This window comes from Schistocerca gregaria, chromosome 3, assembly GCF_023897955.1.
Source record: "Schistocerca gregaria isolate iqSchGreg1 chromosome 3, iqSchGreg1.2, whole genome shotgun sequence".
Taxonomy (NCBI): Eukaryota; Metazoa; Arthropoda; class Insecta; order Orthoptera; family Acrididae; genus Schistocerca; species Schistocerca gregaria.
Genome location: NC_064922.1, coordinates 851,327,900 through 851,348,417, shown reverse-complemented (window position 1 = coordinate 851,348,417; position 20,518 = coordinate 851,327,900). Strand labels below are relative to the sequence as shown.

At 42.3% G+C, this 20,518-nt stretch overlaps 1 protein-coding gene across 1 annotated transcript in view; it reads right to left on the bottom strand.

Annotated features, from left to right (window-relative positions):
* LOC126354793 (uncharacterized) overlaps positions 1-20,518 on the bottom strand; it is a 138,652-nt gene that overhangs the window by 36,189 nt on the left and 81,945 nt on the right. Inside the window, exons 3-4 of the mRNA XM_050004702.1 lie at positions 5,970-6,101; positions 1,722-1,926 (exon numbers count right to left, since the gene is read on the bottom strand). Of these exons, the coding sequence (XP_049860659.1) occupies positions 1,722-1,926; positions 5,970-6,101 (337 nt within the window). The remainder of the gene's footprint in view (positions 1-1,721; positions 1,927-5,969; positions 6,102-20,518) is intronic.

The following is a 20,518-nucleotide window of genomic DNA, read 5'->3' as shown; positions in this document are numbered from 1 at the left end:
TAGTAATAACTTACACACATGATAAGCCCACTTCAGACTTTACCTACTGGATTCTTATTTTTGTTGTATATTGTACACTTATATAAGTGACGAATATGTGTATGTCTACAATAGAAACATCTAACGGGCTTATGACACAAACATACACTGTGGCCTGGTATAGCCATTATTTGAATATATGCGACGATGCTATATTGATTTTGCGTTTATCTTTTGACGATCCACTATGGGTACATTATATTAGGACATGTTTTCAAAACAGGTGTGACTTATCATATTTAAAGCGCCTGCTTTCCACATGTAATTCAGTAATATTTTTCACTGTGCCTTATTTGAGTGTTTTAAGATGTAGGAAGTCCACTAGTTTTATTTGTATTTTTCCCATGTTTTGCGACAGATTTGAAGATGATCATTGCTGATCGAAACAATTTTGTGAAGATAGAAGGAGCGATCTGGTTTACTTGCTAAAAACACTCTAAAGCTAAGATCGCATAAATATTTCTTTATTTAAAACAATAGGTTTCGACAGACTTTACTGTCATCTTTAGGTCTTAAAAAATCTTTTTGTTGTGGAATGTGTTCATTTTAAGTTGGACCTCACGTCAAGTTGTCACATGGAGAAGAAACAACACATTATGAAAGGTTTGTCATAACTAAAATATTTAAAAACAAAAACCATCTTGTGCAAATGGCCATGTCCATATATATACCGCTAACAGATGATTGTTACGTCAGAAGAACAAGCGAAGTTTGTGAAGAATCAGATTATATAGATTTCCTTATCGGTCATGATGGAACTCAACAGAGTAAATCACTTATCACCAATGAGAGGAATATGGCTACACAATGCCAGCAGAATTCCTCTTGCTAAGTTAAGAGGTAGTATAACAAAATAAAAAGGAAATTGCACTAGAAAAGATTGCATCCACTTCGATACAAGTTTTATCTTCATCACTGTGGTTTGAAAGACAATTTGACGATTATACGTAATGTGGCAAAAAAATGTGATTTTGCTAGTATCCCTGCACCACACTAACACTGTAGATGAAGAGCATAAAAACAATTGAGAGAATGTTTTATTCTATAACGACTGGATTTGCTTCTCTGGGCCAGATGATACGTACACACACTTGAAAGAGACATGAAGATAGTATTTTGTGTTATGGGCAAACGTATTAGATGTAGTAGCAATAAATGCCCTATGTTTATTTTCACAGATCTGATAAAAGGAGAATTTTTCTGATATGGAGAAGTGGAAGTTCTGAAAGCCACTGCACGGTTCGCCAGCTAACGAAGATGGCGGAAACTTTAAGACTGCCAAAAAGACGATGGTTCATGTACTCTACCGATAAGATAGAAATGGTCAAGTTTCTACAAATGCACAAAAAATATATTTATGAAGAGTGCTGTTTTTTATGATCAAATCTTCTGCTATGGACCAGTGAAATTGAAAGTTATTCAATCGCAGGAAAGTTATATCGTTATTTCCAATAATAATGTAAGTCAAATGTCACATTATCACAACAAACGCTGTCTTCTTCATTCTGTCTCACCGACACGTTCAAAATTTGATGTTTTCGTTAATACCAACATTTTTTATTGGTTTTAAGGTAGGGGTCTAAAAGATTCCCTCTCATGCATTTTCCTGAGTACAGAGACTCATGCACCGAAGGGTTGCGATAAGTACAAAGCAGTAACTGTGTTAAATGGCGACAACTTACCAGAGCTGTTGGAACGACCAGCTGGTTCTCGGAGAGGTCGAGCATAACCATCTGCGGAATGCCCTTGAAAGAGTCCTCCGGCAGGCTGGAGATGCCACACCACGACAGGTTGAGCCAGTACAGGGAGGCAGAGTCCAGCATCCGGCCCCCAGTCAGATGGATTGGGTTCCTACTAAGGTCCAGCTTCTGCAGCTTCCCGTTGGACCTGCAACAGGCCGTCACACTGTCTGACCATCCAGCACCACGGGCTCAACAGTCACCACGCATTACCCAGACCTCAGTCTTTAGGGAACCACACTGGGGCTCCGTGGCTGCACAAATACTGGAACAGACTTTGAACGTCTCACAGAGACTCAGGTTTCTTCAGGTATGTCACGTATAGCTGAAGCCACTCATTAACGATTAGATCATGTAGAGCTGCCAGACTGCAGGGACATTGACTCCTATGCTGCACCCACTATTTCTAGCAACTCCAGAGATTTTCTGTGGGATTGAAGAGAGTTATTTAATGACAAGGCAGTCTGTCATAAAGCAGCGTCTATGAAGCAATGGGTTGTGGTCAGTAACATTCTTGAAATGGCCTGCCTTGCTCAGAGTCCCGACCTGATCCCAATGGAACATCTTTGAGATGAGTTTCAGCGTCGACTTCGTTCCACATCGCACGTCCAGCAATACGACCTCCTCTGGTTTCGGCTGTCAGGAAAGAAAGGGCAGCCATTTCACCACAGAGTTCAAGCCGCCATAAGAACGACAGGTGGAAACAGCCCATATTATTGTCCACTAATGTGTGTCCAGACACTTTCGATAAGATAGTGTATGAATCTTAGTCACTGTGGTATCTCGCTGAACAACATCTCCATCGTGTGACAGATAGTCTTCTTGAAGCACTGCTCGGCTGGAATTGGGAATAGGTTGTACCACAGGTCCTTTTAACAGTCTTGTAAAGTAACGGTCACTACACTGAGATGACAAAAGTCGTGGGACAGCGATATGCACGTCCAGAGATGGCAGTAGTATGACGTAAACAAGGTATAAAAAGGCAGTGCATTGGTGGAGCTGTTGCTTGTACTCAGATGATTATGTGAAAAGGTTTCGTACGTGATTATGGGCGCACGATCGGAATTAACAGGCTTTGATCGTATTTCGGAAGTCGTTAGGTAATTCAGTACTCCAAGATCACCAGTGTCAAAACTGTGCCGTGATTACCAAATTCCGATCATTATCTGTGACCACGGACTACGCAGTGGCCAACAGACTTCACTTCACGACCGCGAGCAAAGGCGTTCGTGAAGAGTTTTAGTGGAAACAGACAAGCAACACTGCGTCATATAACCGCAGAGACAAACGTTGGACGTTCGGCTAACTAATGCGTTAGGACAGTGCGGCGAAATATGGCGTTAACGGGCTATGGCAGCAGACCGACGGGAGAGCCTTTGCCAACAGGACGACAACGCCTACAGCGCCTCTCCTGGGCTCATGACCATATCGGTTTTGGGCCCTAGACTGGAAAATCGTGACCTTGCCAGATGAGTCCCGACTTCTGTTGGTAAGAGGTGATGATGGAGTTCGAGTGGGGTGCAGACCCCATGGACCCAAGATGTCAACGAGGCACTGTGCAAGCTGGTGGTGGCTCCATAATGGTGTGGGCTGTGCTTCGTGGAATGGACTGGATCTTCTGGTCCAACTGAACCGATAATTGGCCGTAATGGTTATATTTGGCTACTTGGAGAACATTTGCAGCCATTCATGAACTTCATGTTCTCAAACAACGATGGAATTTTTGTGGATGACAATTTTCCATGTTATCAGGCCACTGTTGTTCTTGATTGATTTGAAGCATATTCTCAACAATTTGAAGGAATTATTTGGCCACCAAGACATGAATTCCATAGGACATTTATGTGACATAACGGAGAAGTCATTTTTTGTACAAAATACCGCCACCGGCAACACGTTCGCGACTATGGACAGCTATAGAGGCAGATGGTCAGTACCTCTACAGGGGACTTCCAAGGACTTGGTGAGTTCATACCACATAGAGTTGCTTCATTACACCGGACAAATGGAGGGCCGACACAGCAGTGGGAAGTACCCATGACTTTAGCCCGCCCGGTTAGCCGTGAGGTCTAACACATGACTTTCCGCATTGGGAAGGAGCGCCTGGTCACGGCACAAATCCACCCGGCGGACCTGTTGTAAGTAGGCTGTTTAGGTTTTTATATTGGCAACGCCACGTAGCGCTCTGTATAAGAATCACTGGCTGTGCTGTGTGCAGTCTGTGGCTAGTTTGCATTGTTGTCTGCCATTGTAGTGTTGGGCAGCTGGATGTTAACAGCATGTAGCGATGCGCAGTTGGAGGTGAGCCGCCAACAGTGGTGGAGAGAGACGGCGGAGTTTTGAAATTTGCGCTGTTCATAACCTCAAACGCTTTTTTTATAAACGTGCAGGAAAAATAAGTGAGGAAAACAACCGAACGAGCTGCGTTTCTAAGTGATTTCACCTCATATTAGGCGGATTCTCAGTGAGACTGGACCATCCTCAATGCAACAGGATTGGAAGGACAGTGCCATTGGGAAAAAAAGTCAAATTGCAAACATGAAGACTGAGGCCCAGCCAGAAAGTTCCAAAAAACACATCACTGAGGTGCTTATGTGTTTCTGTAACAAACACTTTAAATGATTGTACAGTGCTAATACATAAAGACAGTATCCTTGTTACAAGGTTATGAAACTGCTAACTGGAAGTTTGAAAGATACGATTCACTTCCTTTAAGTTTCTTTGGACTCAGGCTGTGAGTATTGCTTTGTTCTTTATGTAACTTAAATATATGAACAAAAAGTGAACCAAGTCAAGATGTCATACACACCATCTCCAGGCATGGCAACCACACCTACAATGTCTGCAACAGAGAGTCCTCCAGTATATGTCAGAAGATGGAAACAGCATTGACAGAAGTGAAACCATGAATATGTCCCAGCTTGAACCTTTACCTCCTGTTCATGCCCAACCAGTGATGTACTGTGAACCAGCCTTTTGGTGCTCTATTAGTTACTATGAGCTCAATACTCGTGTTGGTGAAACTTTTCATGCTTCACAGCCTTCTATAACAGTAGATGGTTTCACAGACCCAAGCAATTCAGAACGATTCTGTCTTGGACTGTTGTCAAATGTTAATCGTAATGCACTTGTGGAACAAACGAGCCGTCATATAGGGAAGGGTGTTTGTACTACACTGGTGGTGAAGTGTTTGCTGAGTGTCTAAGTGATTCATCCATTCTTACAAATTTCAAAACTCCGCCATCTCTTTCCCCACATCCACCACTGCTGGCGGCTCACCTCCAACTGCGCAACGCTATCCGCTGTTAACATCCAGCTGCCCAACATTACAATGGCAGACAACAATGCAAACTAGCCACAGGCTGCACACAGCACAGCCAGTGATTCCTATACAGAGCGCTACGTTGCGTTACCAATATAAAAACCTAAACAGCCTACTTACACTGTGTCGAGGTCCGGTGAGCCAGCCAGTCTGTGGATGGTTTTTGGCGGTTTTCCGTCTGCCTCGGCGAATGCGGGCTGGTTCCCTTTATTCCGCCTCAGCTACACAACGTCGGTGATTGCTGCGCAAACAAGTTATTCACGAACGCGTACACCACCGTTACTCTACCACGCAAACATAGGAGTTACATACGTCTGGTGTGAGACGTTCCTTGGGGGGGGGGGGGGGGGGGGGGGTGGAGCGGGGGAGGGGGGGGGTTTAACAGGGGGCTGAACCTCACAATAACCTTGAAAGAGTGGTTCGGTGTAGGGCGGCGGAAGGGTGATGTGGACTGCGGTAGTCATCGAGGGATTCTGGACCACTGTGGCTGCGGGGCTGCGGGGACGGAGCCTCTCCGTCGTTTCTAGGCCCCGGTTAACATAAAATACAATACAATACCCATGACTTTTGTCATCTCAGTGTAGTGTCACACGGAATTTCCAAGGTTTGAGAATTGCAATACCACCAGAAAGAAACCTCCAGGAAGACTTCTAGTAAATTTGTAAATGAAGCTTGAAACTTTTGAATGAATATGTATTTCGTTGGCCTGCCAAAGATACGATTATTGTTTCCAGTTTTGAAGTAATCAGTGAAAAGCATTCGTTTAATTTGTTGTGTGTCGCTTATAAGCGTCTTGTTTGATGCCGATACTATGCGTATGACAAGTCTGTAAATAGCTAGCTTCAAGAAGTACATGAAACTGGACTTACGTGAAGACAGTGGGCGGAAGAGTTGACAGCCGGTTGTTGGAGAAATCGACGACGCGCAGATTCGGCATCCCAGAAAAAGCGTCCTCGTGAATATCACTGATGTTGTTCATGTCCAGGTACAGCTGCATGACCCTGTAAAAGAAAGGGCAAACAGTTTTCAAATGTACAGCACGGCTCCATCCACGACAGCAGGGAGGTGATGTGCCAGAGTAGTACGTAACCTTACCACACAGTCTGTTAGCGGCGCTTACACCTCGGAATGTTCTTTAGAAATCATAATGAGTGCGTAGCGGAGGGTACCTTACGTCATACCGTGTGTGAGACGTTTTTTCTCGCCACTACCATGAACGGCAAACGGCCTTGTGGTAACAGCAGTTCCTGCCAGATCACCGGAGTTAAGCGGTGTCGGGCTGGTCTAGCACTTGGATGGGTGACCATCCGGTCTGCCGAGCGCTGTTGGCAAGCGGGGTGCACTCAGCCCTTGTGGGGCAAACTGAGGAGCTACTAGGTTAAGAAATAGCCGCTCCAGTCTTGTCAAGTGACATTCATCAGGGAGAGCGATGTGCTGACCACATGCCCCTCCACATCTGCATCCAGTGACGTCTGTGGGCTGAGGACGACACGGCGGTCGGTGGGTACCGTTGGGCCTTCATGGCCTGTTCGGAAGGAGTTCAGTTTAATAGCTTTAGGTCACGCAGCTCGGTAAAACAACCGCATTAGATTTCTTAGCAAGTCATCACCATGCGATATCAATGCGCTACACTTCAGTTTTGAGATGACCCCAAAGACAAAAATCCAGTTTATTGATGTCCAAGAAATAAACGGCTTTCAGCTGTATATGAACTTTTATTTACAGAAACACGCCTGATTTCGCGAAATCAATTCACTTCTTAAGGTGTACGTACGGTAGTACAGCGTTGAGCCCATTATATCAGAAGAGGGGAGACTCAAACTTCACAAAATAAACTACTGGCCATTAAAATTGCTACACCACGAAGATGACGTGCTACAGAAGCGAAATTTAACCGACAAGAAAAAGATGATGTGATATGCAAATGATTAGCTTTTCAGAGCAGTCACACAAGGTTGGCGCCGGTGGCGACACCTACAACATGCTGACATGAGGAAAGTTTCCAACCGATTTCTCATACACAAACAGCAGATGACGGGCGTTGCCCGGTGAAACGTTGTTGTGGTGCCTCGTGTAAGGAGGAGAAATGCGTATCATCACGTTTCCGACTTTGATAAAGATCGGATTGTAGTCTATCGCGATTGCGGTTTATCGTATCGCGATATTGCTGCTCGCGTTGGTCGAGATCCAATGACTGTTAGCAGAGTATGGAATCGGTGGATTCAGGAGGGTAAATCGGAACGCCGTGCTGGATCCCAACGGCCTCGTATCAGTAGCAGTCGAGATGAGCGCCAGCGATGGTATACTCAACGACGAACCTGGGTGCACGAATGGCAAAACGTCATTTCTTCGGATGAATCCAGATTCTGTTTACAGCATCATGATGGTCGCATCCGTGTTTGGTGACATCACGGTGAACGCACATTGGAAGCGTGTATTCGTGATCGCCTTACTGGCGTATCACCCGGCGTGGTGGTATGGGGTGCCATTGTTTACACGTCTCGGTCACCTCTTGTTCGCATTGAGGGCACTTTGAACAGTGGACGTTACATTTCAGATGTGTTACGACCCGTGGCTATACCCTTCATTCGATCCCTGCAAAACCCTACATTTCAGCTGGATAATGCGCGACCATATTCTGCAGGTCCTGTATGGCCCTTTCTGGATACAGAAAATGTTCGACTGCTGTCCTGGCCAGCACATTCTCCAGATGTCTCACCAATTGAAAACGTTTGGTCAATGGTGGCCGAGCAACTGGCTCGTCACAATACACCAGTCACTACTCTTGATGAACTGTGGTATCGTGTTGAAGCTGCATGGGCAGCTGTTCCTGTACACGCCATCCAAGCTCTGTTTGACTTAATGCTCAGACGTATCAAGGCCGTTATTACGGACAGAGGTGGTTGTTCTGGGTACAGATTTCTCAGGATCTGTGCACCCAAATTGCGTGAAAATGTAATCACATGTCAGTTCTCGTATAATATATTTGTCGAATGAATACCCGTTTATCATCTGCATTTCTTCTTGGTGTAGCAAGTAGTAGTGTAAAATGGTGTTACTCGCAACAAGCAGGGCGTCATAGATCGAATTCTCCAGCCGAAACACTGACATATCAAAAGCGCATTGACTTGATACTAGGAAGCGGCGGACAACCCTGCAATAGCTACGTCGTACAGGGCCACAATGCTGGTGAACGTGTTCGTGTATCCCATGGAGGACGGCATTAGCGCACCACACACATAACGGGAAAGCTACAAACGTTTTTGCGCGTATCCAGATATCATGGGAATGACTGAGGCCCCTGTCACACAACACAACCATATAAACTGTCGGGTGCCTGAGAATTAAGGAAGCATTTGAATTTTGCGCCATTTTGTAATATGACGGTTGGCAGCTGTGGTTTTTTCATGTTTGTTGTCTGCAATCCTAGCCTGATAGCTTTCGTGTGGTGAGCATTGTTGTCTGATGTTTATTTTCGTCACGAAGTAGGTGACAATTGAGCGACGTATCTAAGTGATAGAAAGTTATTACAAAAACAGTGGGTGTCACACGGTAACAGTTCGTGAACTGCGTGAGGCAATCGGACGTAATGCTGATCCAACCGAACTATCAGTTCGGAAGTTGATCCGTGAGTATGAAACCACGGGCTCTGTTTCAAAGAAGAAAACGGGGCGACCGCGCTCTGTTTGAGCGCAAGAAAACGGTTCGCTGACGAGCGCAACAATTGAATTTATCATCAAGCTCACTGCATGAAATCCTTTGTAAAGATCTGAAAATGCATGCGTACGAGAATCAACTTACACAAGAGCTGAAGCCTCAAGATCATGGAGAGAGACATCGACTTGTTTAATGGGCCTCGGATCGACAAGCGCTTAACGAGGACTTCGCAAACAGAATTATTTTCTCAGACAAGGCACACTTGCACCACAATGGACGCGTCAATAAGCACAACTGAAGAATTTGTGGTAACAAAAATCCATCGATGAGATGCGTCCACAACACACGACTGTGTGGTGTGAGTGCTGGGAAGGAGGATTGATCGGCCCGTACTTAACCTGAAAATGACGAGGCCACCGTTACCGAAACGTGCACTCTGATTGGTTTTTCCCTTTTATTGATAAAAATTACGATTTCTGGTTTCAACAAGGTGGTGCGACAGTCACACATCCCGTGAAACGATTGCTCTGCTGAATGAAAAGTTCCCTTGCATGGCAACCAGGAATTCCAGATCATGCGATCTTACGCCTAGTGGCTTTTTTTTGTGGGGATTTGTGAAATAAAAAATGTAGTTGAACAAACCAAAAACAATACACCAACTGACGAACGAAATTAAAACGGTTATTAACGCCATCCCACCAGATGTTTGTGAGCGCATCATTGAGAACTTCAATGAACGCATTGCTCATTGTTGCGCGGTCTTGGGTAGTGTCGGAAGTTCCATGCGGGTTTTCGCGGATGATGCTGTAGTACACAGAGAAGTTGCAGCATTAGAAAATTGCAGCGAAATGCAGGAAAATCTGCAGCGGATAGGCACTTGGTGCAGCGAGTGGCAACTGACTCTTAACATAGACAAATGTAATGTATTGCGAATACATAGAAAGAAGGATCCTTTACTGTATGATTATATGATAGCGGAACAAACACTGGTATCAGTTACTTCTGTAAAGTATCTGGGAGTATGAGGAGGGAACGATTTGAAGTGGAATGACCATATAGAATTAATTGTTGGTAAGGCGGGTGCCAGGTTGAGATTCATTGGGAGAGTCCTTAGAAAATGTAGTCCATCAACAAAGGAGGTGGCTTACAAAACACTCGTTCGGCCTATACTTGAGTATTGCTCATCAGTGTGGGATCCGTACCAGGTCGGGTTGACAGAGGAGATAGAGAAGATCCAAAGAAGAGCGACGCGTTTCGTCACAGGGTTATTTGGTAAGCGTGATAGCGTTATGGAAATGTTAACTCAAGTGGCAGACTCTTCAAGAGAGGCGCTCTGCATCTCGGTGTAGCTTGCTGTCCAGGTTTCGAGAGGGTTCGTTTCTGGATGAGGTATCCAATATATTGCTTCCCCCTACTTATACCTCCCGAGGAGATCTCGAATGTAAAATTAGAGAGAGTCAAGCGCGCACGGACGCTTTTCGGCAGTCGTTCTTACCGCGAACCATACGCGAGTGGAACAGGAAAGGGAGGTAATGAAAGTGGCACGTAAAGTGCCCTCCGCCACACACCGTTGGGTGGCTTGCGGAGTATAAATGTAGATGTAGATGTAGACGTAGTAAAGAGTATATAATTTTTCATACATAAATGAGAGATGACGATCAGTTTGACTTTAGAAAAGATAAAGGCGTGATGGAGGCAATTCTGATGTTGATAATGGAAGCAAGACTAAATGGGGGTAAGCTATAGGGAGAGACGAATAATATACAATATGAACAAGAGCCGTGAGGGAATAATAAGAGTGCACGATCAAGAATGGAGTGCTCGGATTAAAAAGGGTGTAAGACAGGGATGTAGTCTTTCGCCCCTACTGTTCAATCTGTACATCGAAGAATCAGTCATGGAAACAAAAGACATGCTCAGTAGTGGAATTAAAATTCAAGATGAAAGCATATGATTGATACTATTCGCTGATGACGTTGCTATCCTGAGTGAAAGTGAAGAAGAATTACATGATCTACTGAATGGAATGAGGAATGTAACGAGTACATAATATCGACTGAGAGTAAATCGAAGAAAGGCGAAATTAAGGGAAAGCAGCAGAAATGACAACAGCGAGAAACTTAACATCAAGATTTATGGTCACGAAGTAGATGAAAAGTATGAAATTCTGCTACATAGACAGTAAAATAACCTGTGATGGACGGAGAAAGGAGATCAAAAACAGACTAGCGCTGGCAGAAAGGGCATTCCTGGCCAACAGTAGTCTACTCGTAGCAAACATAGGCCTTAATTTGAGGAAGAAATTTCTGAGAATTTACGTCTGGAATACAGTATGTAAAGTAGTGAAACATGGGCTGTGAGGAAAGCGGAACAGAAGAGAATCGACGCGTTTGAGATGTGGTGCTACAGTTAGGTTGTCTGATAAGGTAACGATGAGGAGGTTATGCGTAGAATCGGAGAAGGGCCAGGATGATGAAACATCTGTTAAGACATGTGGGAATGCCTTCTATCGTACTAGAGGGAGCTGTAGATGGCAAAAACTGTATGAGAATGTAAGTTGCAGCTGCTGCTCTGAGATGAAAAGGTTTGCAAAGGAGAGGAATTCGTGGTGGGCCTTATCAAACCACTCAGAAGACTGATTATCCCCTCCCCTCTCCCCCCCCCCCCCTCCCAGAAAAATGAGAGAAGTTACTTAAAGTATTTGTAAAAAAATCATATTTTCAGTAAATTCTGTATGTTCTATAGCATTTTAATATTCGCCCTTATTTCCCGGACGCCCTCAATGAAATATTTCACCATAAAAGCAAAGAGGTCAAGGATGGAGGATGACCGATGGGGTATCTCATTTTTGAGACGTTTGTATTCCTTTTCGCCCGCTTCTTTTACAGCATTTTTATGTTCCCTCCTTTCATTAGTTAAATTCAATACCTCTTCTGTTACCCAAGGATCTACTAGCCTTCGCCTTTTTACCTACTTCACCCTCCGCTGTCTTCACTATTTCATTTCTCAAATCCACCCATTCTTCTTATAGTGTATTTCTTTCCCCTATTGTTGTCAATCGTTCCCTAATGCCCTCTCTGAAACTCTCTGCAACTTCTGTTTATTTCAGTTTATCCAGATCCCATCTCGTTAAATTACTACCAATTTGCAGTAGTACATATGCCAGTAAAACACTGAGCCCATGGTATGGGGAAGAGGGAGGATTCAGCCTTCCGAAAATAAAATACTATTACCCGCAACAAGCCGGCCCCATAAATCAAATTGGCCAATTGAAAAACTGACATGTTAAAAGTGTGGTAACTTCATACCAGCAAGTGGCGAACAGCCCCAACCGCCTAGCTGTGCAGGACCACACTGCCAGTTAATGTGTTAGCCAGTGTCGCTGCAGTGGACACTAGCGCCACCAAACAGACACAGCGTGATAGGTACAAACATTTTCGCACGTGTCCAAATATCATGGGAATGACTGAGGCCCCCATAACACAAAACTATCATTCAACCATAAAATACTTCACCATAAAAAACAGACAAAACCAAATAGACCAGACGCAAGAGCATAAAACAACAAGCCCTGGATAAAAAACTAAACAGTCGAAAAACTATAACACTGTGTCCTTCAGAGGCAAACAAAGTTAAACAGTATGTCGTAATACCTTGCAAGAGGTCACTGTCTAAGGAATTTATTGCTAGCGCGCTCGAGCAGATGTAACTTCGATGGATTGCTCACGCACTGCCTGCGATATGTAAGCTACAATAGAATCGCAGGCCAGAGAGCAGTGTCGGCAGTAGTAGTAGTTGTAGTAGCTCGCAGTCGGACGGGTAGGTCAGGTCACTCTTAGAGAGCAGTTGTCTAGTTGTATAGCTCACAGAGTGTACTTGTGTCCTGTATGGAATTACCAGGGCCGGTCGTGGACAGCGATGGCGCGATGCCTGAGCGATGTAGTAGAAATATATATTGCCGCGAGAATATGTTATTTGCAACAAGTAATTTTGTACGATTGTTTCATCAAAGTCACATGTAAATAATTTTCAATAATTTTTCAATAATAACCTTTCTCATAAAGATAACTTTTGACAGTCATTCATATGAATTTAAAGTTTTTACTAATTTCTCATATCCATTGTCATGCAAATTATCGCAAATAAAATCAATGTTTTTTTTATAAATAAAACAATCTAGTGGCCAGCATTGCACTGCGCTGTTGCAGAAAAATTTCTTATAGCAGCAGATATATACGGTCTATCCGGCGACTTAATTGAGGTAAGAATTTTCAGTTTATTCATAATGACTTTTCAAGGCCATGATGCAACATTCCTAACGTCCAGATTAACCAGTTTAGGTTCACAGTCACGTAATTATTGAAAGATTATATATGAGTCACATTTTTTTTTTTAGAGGTTAGTCACATTATTATTACGAGGTTACGGAGATAATTTATCTACTGGGAGGTTACAGCTTTATCTCGACCTGATTATTAAAGGCAATTTGGGATATAGCTTTAAATTCTGCGTAGTTTCAACCTGTTCTAGAAAGTTAAGGCCTGTCCCTTTACATCTCTGTGTAAGACGTTTAAATTATTAGCTACATATGTTATGAAGTGTGTAAGGTGTCAGGCAAATCTAACACCTTACATGAAAACCCTGACATGATAAGCAAATCCAGTAGTATGTCACATATCTCGGAATAAATCGTGACATTAAATTAACCAAAGTAATACGAGTGACGAGTGAGCAAATGGAATACCACAGACTAACACAAGAATGCCTAAATGCATGTCGTACCTTCCCACTGTGAGGCAGACGCAGTTCCGAGGGGAGAAACGAGGACAGAAGCCGAGAGCAGAACCGTGTTAAGCTAGAAGGCCCTACGATAAGGGAGGGGCTGGGCACCCACGCCGCGAGCCTACCTGTACGACTACACAACTCGCACGTTTTAGCGTGAGATTGTTTCGCATCTCAGGTACTTCAAGGACGACCCCCAGCCCATGTTAAAAGCTAGAGCCCTCCAGAAAAGCAGTATAGATCTTACGATAACACAAAAAGGGCCACTACCACCCGCAAGTTTTAGCGTGAGACTTTTTCGAGTGTCTGTTACATTAGGACAATCCTCCAGCCCATGTTAAAAGATAGAGCCCTCCAGAAGAACAGTATAGATCTCACGATAACGCTAAAAGGACCACACCAGCTGCAGGTTTTAGTGTGAGACTTTTTAGCGTCTGTTACGTTGCAAACTTTAAAAACATTGCCCCACCACGAAAAGTATAACGTTTCTCATTGGATAGACAGAATTTTTGTAGGCGGAGCTTAAGGTTAACATTGAGACCCTGATTGGTCAGATGAAAACATAGCCAGATAGTTTTTTTAAACTAACTTCGGTAAATTGTAGTAAGGAGAAGTTAAGAGAGACTTGGTTCCGAGACGGCGAGCTGGATGGCTGCTGCACCGGCCGCTGTCGCCCTGACGCTGCCTAAACACCGACAAGGTAATGAACGCACGCGATGCCGCATATTTGAGCGCATAAAGCTTCACTCAGAACTGCAGAAGTCTCATCTGTTACACCCTTTTTTGTGTAATACTAATGGTGATCGTTAATTAAAACTCATGGTGTTCACATTTGCCACTTGAAGAACAGATCTGAAAATCGATGATTTTTCTTTTATATAGTTACTGAGAAGCCACATCAGCCACTGTAATTTACGACAAGTTAGATAAGTTATTAAAGATAATTGAGGGTCACTGTAGACCATTTTGATAGTTTTCTCTTTTGTGAAACTTAAATTAAACCTGGATTAAAGATGTGATATGGCATAGGTCATCCTTCGATCGATTGTAGAACTTGGAAACCCATTTAGGGAACATTCGTTCACATTTTTGTTGAACGCAGTTGGTTTTTACCATCCTGTATTAAAACATTTCCTTTTATCAATAGTGCAATTTATAAACGATGTTTTGTGAGTAGAATAAAATTTCCAATGGTAAACTTAACTGCTTTTTCGACGTTATTTTACCAGCTAACTAAAAATAGGAAAGCCTTGAACCCTTTCCACTAAATTTAGTTAGTATTAAGATTCTTTAACAGGGAGTGCAGTGGAGCTGACGCTGAGATCATTTAGTATTTGGTTACATCATCGCTAGTCTCACTGAACTCTTCTGAATTCTACATGTCATGTGTGGTCTGGCGTCTCCTTACCAGCAACAGGTCCCAGGTTCAAACTAGTTAATTCCCTAAAAAACACGCTCAGAGCGTAGTTGCACGAAAGTGGTAGGGAGACACGATATAGAACAAACAGACACCACCATGAATGTTTAGAAAATGGCGACCCTGCCAGGATGGTAAAATACTATAATTGAAGGTCGACCACATGCCTAACTAGGTCAGAAAAATATCTTGTTGAAAATTTTTTGTAAAAAATTTTGTTTTCTAAAGTTATACATAGTCAAAAACGGTAGCTGCAGCGATAGATAGCAAAAGTATTCAAGAAAGACATTCACCAGAAACAATAGCATAATTAAGTTATAAATTTTGAAAATTGTTAGAATTAAGTTTTCTCTTCAATGCAAGTGCACAGGTGGCGGATACATCGTTGACAAGTTGGTTCTGACCCAACAAGTGAGTGAATGGATTGTCAGTCTTGGTAGTGTCAAATTGTGTGAACAAAAAGTTTGTGAAACGTGTGAGATTGTATGAGTGCATGTTGTCGCGAAGTAGGGCGTGTGAATTGCTTTTAAAACAGAAAATAAAGGATTCGGAAAGATTAGCAATGGCGGATCGAGACCTTGACCAAATTGAGGTAGAGACCCAGCATGAAAATCGACAGAGAATAGAGGACAGTACAACAGACGATGAAGTATCGCGAGAAGTAGGACAGATAACGAACCATAACGAGGATAATGTACGCCAAGTACAGAAAACCTACGTCAGCGTACGACAGAGGAGCTGGAAAGTAGAGTGTCAGTCGATGAGGACTCTAACTTGCGTCTTGAATACGTAGAACCCATAGTACAAGTAATCCGAGCTCCCTCAGCACAGAGTACAAGGAATGCGAGTAGAAACGTGTCACAGCAGAGGTCAATGCAATCGGTTGCGAACCAACACTTGGGCGAAAACACAGAGCGTAGGACGTCGGAAGAAAAGGCAATAGGACCCACCAATCTGGCAGAATTATTACAACAAATTACGGAAACCATGACAAGGCAAAATAAAGACATAGCGAACCAAATTAAAATTCAGAATGCAGAAACCACGAGACAAATGCGTAAGATTAAAGAACAAAACAAAAAAATTCAGTTACACCTAAGTCGTATTGAAGACGAGGCAAAAGAATCTCGAGAAGTGATAGGACACAATCAATTGAGAACAGACATTGACAAGGTACAAGCGGACGTAAAAACATTGCGTAATGACATTCAGGACGAGATCAAAACATTACATAACAACACCCAGGGAGAAGCCAAGAAACTAAAGAAACAGATAAACGTAATTACTAGACAAGCAGCAGGTACAGCGCGTGAAATTGTTGAAAAAAGTGTTTTACACAAACGTATCACAAAAGCAGCGCTGAAAAGATATGATAACCGCATAGTCAAAATAGAAGCGCAAACGAAGCGACAATTTCAGAAATTGCGAGCAGAGTTGTTGCAAACCATTGAAGAGCGTAGTGAACAGGATCGAACAAGCACAGAGTCTGCAACCACATCCGTATTTGTAACAGCACCGGAAAAACAACCAATTAACGAAGACATAACGCATTTTCGATTCCAATCACAGGCGGAAAGTAATATACGTGAAATCAGACAGCCTGCAGCGCGGGTACGCGAAAGTTACAGTGGACAATATCCAATGGATCTACCACAACAGGAAAGAACGACGAGAGAAATGATCAGAAACAAAAGTGGCGAAGAATCGCGAATTTCATATAGAACTATGACGAAGTACGACAACGATCATTTCCTCACAGTCAGAAAATTTCACCACTTTCGAGAAGGAAACTCATTACATCCACGAACTTTTATTGATCAATTCCGAGTAGGATTACCAGAACACTGGACGCTAGCACACAAATTAGACTTTATATGTGCACACATGTCAGGAACAGTCGCAGAAACCATGCAGAATGTTGCAGCGACATGCCGATCGTACGAAGATTTCAGAGAGAAGTTTCTCTCACGATATTGGTCCAGCGAAGTACAGAACAGAGTGAAGTACGAATTATTACAGAACCCATATTTTGAAAATTCAGGAGAGAAGAGGCCCGTGAAATTTTTCGAACTAATGGCAAACAAAAATCAATGCTTAGATGTACCATACAGTAACGGAGAGTTGATTAAATTATGCGCGATGAAGCTACCATTGAAATACCAGCAATCATTAGTAGGTCGCGGAGGCAATGACGTCGAAGCATTTAAAGGTATTCTAAGGGAACTAGCGTTCATATTTTCGGAAGATGACGCAAGAAAAAGACGAAGCGCACGTGAAAACGAAAGCAAAAAGCACTGGAATCCACAAGACACAGTACGAAGAAACAATAATTACGAACCACGTGATAACTTCGCACCAAGAAACGACAATAGATTTCAACAAAGAACCGGTTATGGATTTAGAAGAGAATATAGCAATAATTATAATTCATCCAGGAACGGCAACAACTATTACAGAGGGAACAACGACAACCGGAACGGGTACTGGAGAACCAAGAGGCCGACAAATTATCAACAAAGAAACCACTATCAACAAGCTGAACAAGGAAAACGAATACAGATAGAAGATAAACGTTCGAGTTGACAGCTAAGCGCCCATGCCAAAGAGAATGACGCACCGACCCAGGACAATTGCAGCACCTTGAACGGAGAAGTAAAAATCTTATCACGAGAAGAGAAGAAAGAAGAAACAAATCCGCAGGGACCAGATGAAAACGAAGATAAGAAAATCACAATATCGTGTTGGGACGAAATTAATTGGGAGAATACTGACGAGGAAGATGAATTACCAGAGGCATGCACAACGAATGTAGGAGGAAAGGACGAAGTAATGAGTATTGCAGAGCTATTTGAGATGAAAACCAGGGAAAGCGAATTCAATGAGGATAATGCGCAGTCGACAGAAGTTGAAAATAAGTTATGAGTGGGCACACATCCCCAACGTATATAATGAAGAAAGTTATGAAGCGATAATTAGTGCATTTAGATGCGATTATGTGGAAGTAGCGACGAAGAAGGAGAAGATAGACGAGGATGAGGAAAAAGTAGAGAATGTAGAAGAAAGCGTAAATGAAGGGAGAAATAGGGAAGAGGAAATAAAAGAGAGAGATGTAGCAGTCGAAGCTTATCCTACAGAAAGTTATAATTCACAACGGAAATTCCTAAGAAGACTCATGTATGATTCAGTGGAGGATTCGTTGATGCAAGAAGAAGAAGAACAGAACCAACCCTTTCAAATTCAACCAATTGTGAAGGCCATGGTAAAGCATATCCCAGTCAAAATTGTAATTGATAGCGGAAGTGAACTGACTGCGATCTCAGAAAATTTATTCATGCAGTGTAATGCCAATGAGGAACTGCCAGTTCTGAAAACACGTAAGATTAAAGTAAGAGGTCCTATTAGAAACAATGCTGCGGAAGTTACGAGACACACAAGGTTAACTCTTTCGTGCCAAGGTCAAAAGATCGAAGCCAACTTCGTGATTATACCTAAACTAAATGTAGATTTGATTATAGGTGCAGATTTTTTAAATGAGAGACGAGCGATAATAGATATGGGGAAAGGTAGCGTAACATTCGGGAATGTCACACTTCTCTTTGAGCAAAAGCTAAAATTAGCAGAAATACCAGTTATAAACAAACAATTAAGAATGATGCGAGATAAAGAGGATGAAGAATTAGAATGGTATGCACAAAAGGGGGAATCGCCTCAACTAATGTTAGAAGTCCATAAAGAAATCGACGAAAAATTACAATAAGTTCAAGGTATTTCGGAACACAGTAAAAGAGAATTAGAGGATATTTTACGAGATAAAGCAGAGGTATTTTTACCTAAGACTGGCAGTATTAAGCACTTTCAGTACAAGTTTGAAGTAAAACAGCACAAACCATTTAGAGTGCCACCCTATACAATCCCATTAAGCTACAGGAATAAAGTATTCCAGGAGATATCCAAAATGTTAGATGACGATATTATTGAACCAGCTATCTCCACATATAACAGCCCGCTTCATATTGTACAAAAACGAGATGGAAGCATCGGGTTAGTGCTTGATTCCAGACAGATCAACACAATCATAATCACTGAGACAGATCGCCCAGAAAAATTAGAGGAATTGTTACAAAACTTCCACGGTGCTAAGATATTTTCATCAATTGATTTACGGAGTAGTTTCTGGCAAATAGAATTGGCCCCAGAATGTAGAAAATTTACAGCATTTATCGTATTCGGTAGATGTTACCAGTTTAAACTATTGCCATTTGGTTTAAACATATCATCAGCGGCGTTTATTAGGGGATTTAATACTATACTCAGTCCTGAAATTTTACAAAAAATTACTTGTTATGTTGATGATGTGATTATAGCAGAACCCTCTTGGGAACATCACAACGACACATTTAATCAGTTTCTACAGATCATGAAAGAGCATGGGGTCACAGTAAATATAACAAAATCCAAATTTGGAAGGCGAGAGGTCAAATTTCTAGGACACATAATTTCACAGAAAGGGGTAATGCCTGACCCAGAAAAACTAATGGCAATCAAAGAATTCTGTACTCCATATAATAAGAAAACTCTCAGAGGATTTCTAGGTCTCACCGGATTCTATAAAAAAATTATTTGGATCGACTCTCTCGTAACACCACGCCTATGTACACTGACTGGAAAAAACACGCCATGGGTATGGGATCAACAGGCCAATGAAGAATTTTTAAAAGAACTAAGAACTAACAACAGCACCGATTTTAGCACATCCTGATCTAACACAAAATTTTTGTATGGCCATTGATAGCGCGAAAACAGGGTTAGGAGTTGTGTTATTCCAAGAATACGAACAGGCAGGGCTAAGAGCATATAGAACAATTGCCTTTGCCAGTCGGGTACTCACAAAAAGCGAGAAAAACTATTCAGTCACGGAGCTGGAAGCATTGGCCATTGTATGGGGCTTCCAACGTTTTCGATAATTCCTATTCAGAAGAAAAACAAAAGTATATACTGACCACAAAGCATTAGAATTTCTGTTATCCGCCAAACTAACTCATGGGAGGTTAGCCAGATGGATGTTAATACTACAAGAATTTGACTTCACTATTACACACATACCAGGACCATCGAATGTATTAGCAGATGCTTTATCACTATGTCCACAGGGTGCATCCAAAAACATAGGTTTGGAAGCATCAGAAGACCAGTTTACAATGTACTATATGAAACAAGTACCTTTCGAAAACTACATTACGACAGCATTGAAAAACATAGGCAAAGAACAGGACAAGGATCCCGAAATACTAGGAATCAAGCACAAGTGGAGAAGTAAGGATTTTCCAGACATTCGACAGCATTATCTAGTAAAAAACAATGTTTTATTTTTTAGACGAAATGTTGCAACGAATGAATGGCTAATTTACATCCCAGATGAACTAATTAATAAGTACATGTGGTATACACATTTAAGTAATGGCCACTTTGGACCAAAGAAATGCTTTTTAAAAATAAAACAAACAAGCCATTTTCCTAATATGGAAAGACGAATTAGAACAGTATTAGTCAAATGCAAAAAAT